The 1,966-nt window shown below is 40.5% G+C and overlaps 1 protein-coding gene across 1 annotated transcript; it reads left to right on the forward strand.

Moving 5' to 3' along the window:
- The first annotated feature begins 489 nt into the window (after positions 1-489).
- Positions 490-1,455, forward strand: LOC122444273 (olfactory receptor 4F3/4F16/4F29-like). Its single transcript, XM_043473006.1, has one exon. The coding sequence runs from the start codon at positions 499-501 to the stop codon at positions 1,453-1,455; it is 957 nt and encodes a 318-aa protein (XP_043328941.1). The 5' UTR covers positions 490-498.
- Positions 1,456-1,966: the final 511 nt, after the last annotated feature.

Consider the following 1,966-nt stretch of genomic DNA (forward strand, 5'->3'; position numbering starts at 1 on the left):
AATGCTAGTAATAGTAAGCCAAAACTGTGTGGCTATGGTAAACCTTTAAATAATATTGAAGGTGAATGTGTTCCCATGGGCGGGGCCAATTGAAAGTTTGTAGGCTTGAAATAGATGGCAGTAATGATTAGTTCATTGTAACAGAATTGGATCGTATTGGTTTTGAACCCAAATTCAAAGGGTTGAGGTTGAATTCCTTATACTAATGCTGAACATCTTGTATCTCATGAGTAATACAGGGCGTCAACCCTGGGAAGAAGCAGAGGATATTAAGTGCAGAAAAAATAAGGTGCTAAGAAGAGCCCCATATGATAGCCATCAATTTTCCTGTGTAAAGACATTTTAAGGTCACGAGCATATTAGGTCAGTTCTAATGCTAATGTAGAAATAGGCTTTTATAACTGTAATCCCTTTTCTTCTAATTTATAGTTAACATAATTATCATGATTTACATTTTTTTCTGTTGTCCTCCTTCAGGTAGTAATACTAACAAAGCTAATGGATGGAGCAAATCAGTCTGTGGTGTCAGAGTTTGTGCTTCTGGGACTCACCAACTCCTGGGAGATCCAGCTAGTCCTCTTTGTGTTCTCATCCACACTTTGTGTGGCAAGCATGATGGGAAACTCCCTCATTATACTCACTGTGACTTGTGACCCTCACTTACACTCCCCCATGTACTTTCTGTTGGCCAACCTCTCCTTCATTGACCTGGGAGTTTCTTCTGTCACTTCTCCCAAGATGATTTATGACCTTTTCAGAAAGCATAAAGTCATCTCCTTTAGAGGCTGCATCGCTCAAATCTTCTTTATCCACATCGTTGGTGGTGTGGAGATGGTGCTGCTCATAGCCATGGCCTTTGACAGATATGTTGCAATATGTAAGCCTCTCCATTATCTGACCATCATGAACCCTAGAATGTGCATCTCCTTTTTAGTGGCTGCCTGGATAATAGGCTTTATCCACTCCATGGTTCAGCTGCCTTTTGTGGTAAACTTACCCTTCTGTGGCCCTAATGTGTTGGACAGCTTTTATTGTGACCTTCCTCGGTTGATCAAACTTGCCTGCATAGACACCTACCAACTAGAGTTTATGGTCATGGCCAACAGTGGATTCATCTCTATTGGCTCCATCTTCATTCTGATCATATCCTACATTGTCATCATTCTCACTGTCCAGAAACACTCTTCAGGCAGTTCATCTAAGGCTCTGTCCACACTTTCAGCTCACATCACTGCAGTAGCTCTGTTCTTTGGTCCTTTGATTTTTATCTATACATGGCCATTTCCTTCCACACACCTGGATAAGTTTTTGGCCATCTTTTATGCAGTTCTCACTCCTTTCCTGAATCCAGTCATTTATACATTCAGGAATCAAGAAATGAAAGTGGGAATGAGGAGAGTATGCAGACAGTTAGTGAGTTATAGAAAGACCACTTTAGTGATGCCTGTATTGTGATGCCCTTGTTAATTACTGATGTTCAGTGCTGATGATCAAACTCAGAGAAACACTTTTCTTTATCCTACTTTTATTTTATTATGCACACTGATAGCAAGTCCACTTTGTCTTTCACTTAGGAGGTAGCGGAATTCACTTTTGAAAAGAGAAAAGGAATTAAATATGAAGCATTTATATTCAAATATTACAGTAATCTTGAGCTTCAAATCCTAAGGAATAACCTTTATGTGAAGTAACTAGAAATACAAAATATGGAACACTTTTTTAAGGCCTTAAGAACAGGGAGAATCTGTCTGGCTCCTTTTAACAAAGCATGCCTCGTGGTCAGGAATTCCTCTCAGCACCTAACAGGAGACGTGCTAAGTGAGGACTGAACTGAGTCTTCCCATTGGATGCTGCAGCTTGCCCACATTCTACCCTTCCTTCGGCTCTCTTCCAGGGCTGTGCAAAGATGGCAGAATCTTCAAGAGCAAACACACAGTATCTTTGAGAACAAACATGTATGAGGTCA

The sequence above is a fragment of the Cervus canadensis genome, chromosome 6, assembly GCF_019320065.1.
Source record: "Cervus canadensis isolate Bull #8, Minnesota chromosome 6, ASM1932006v1, whole genome shotgun sequence".
Lineage (NCBI taxonomy): Eukaryota > Metazoa > Chordata > Mammalia > Artiodactyla > Cervidae > Cervus > Cervus canadensis.

Bases quoted from the DNA above. Each gene is read 5' to 3' on its own strand.
- LOC122444273 (XM_043473006.1), top strand. From the start codon at position 499: ATGGATGGAGCAAATCAGTCTGTGGTGTCAGAGTTTGTGCTTCTGGGA.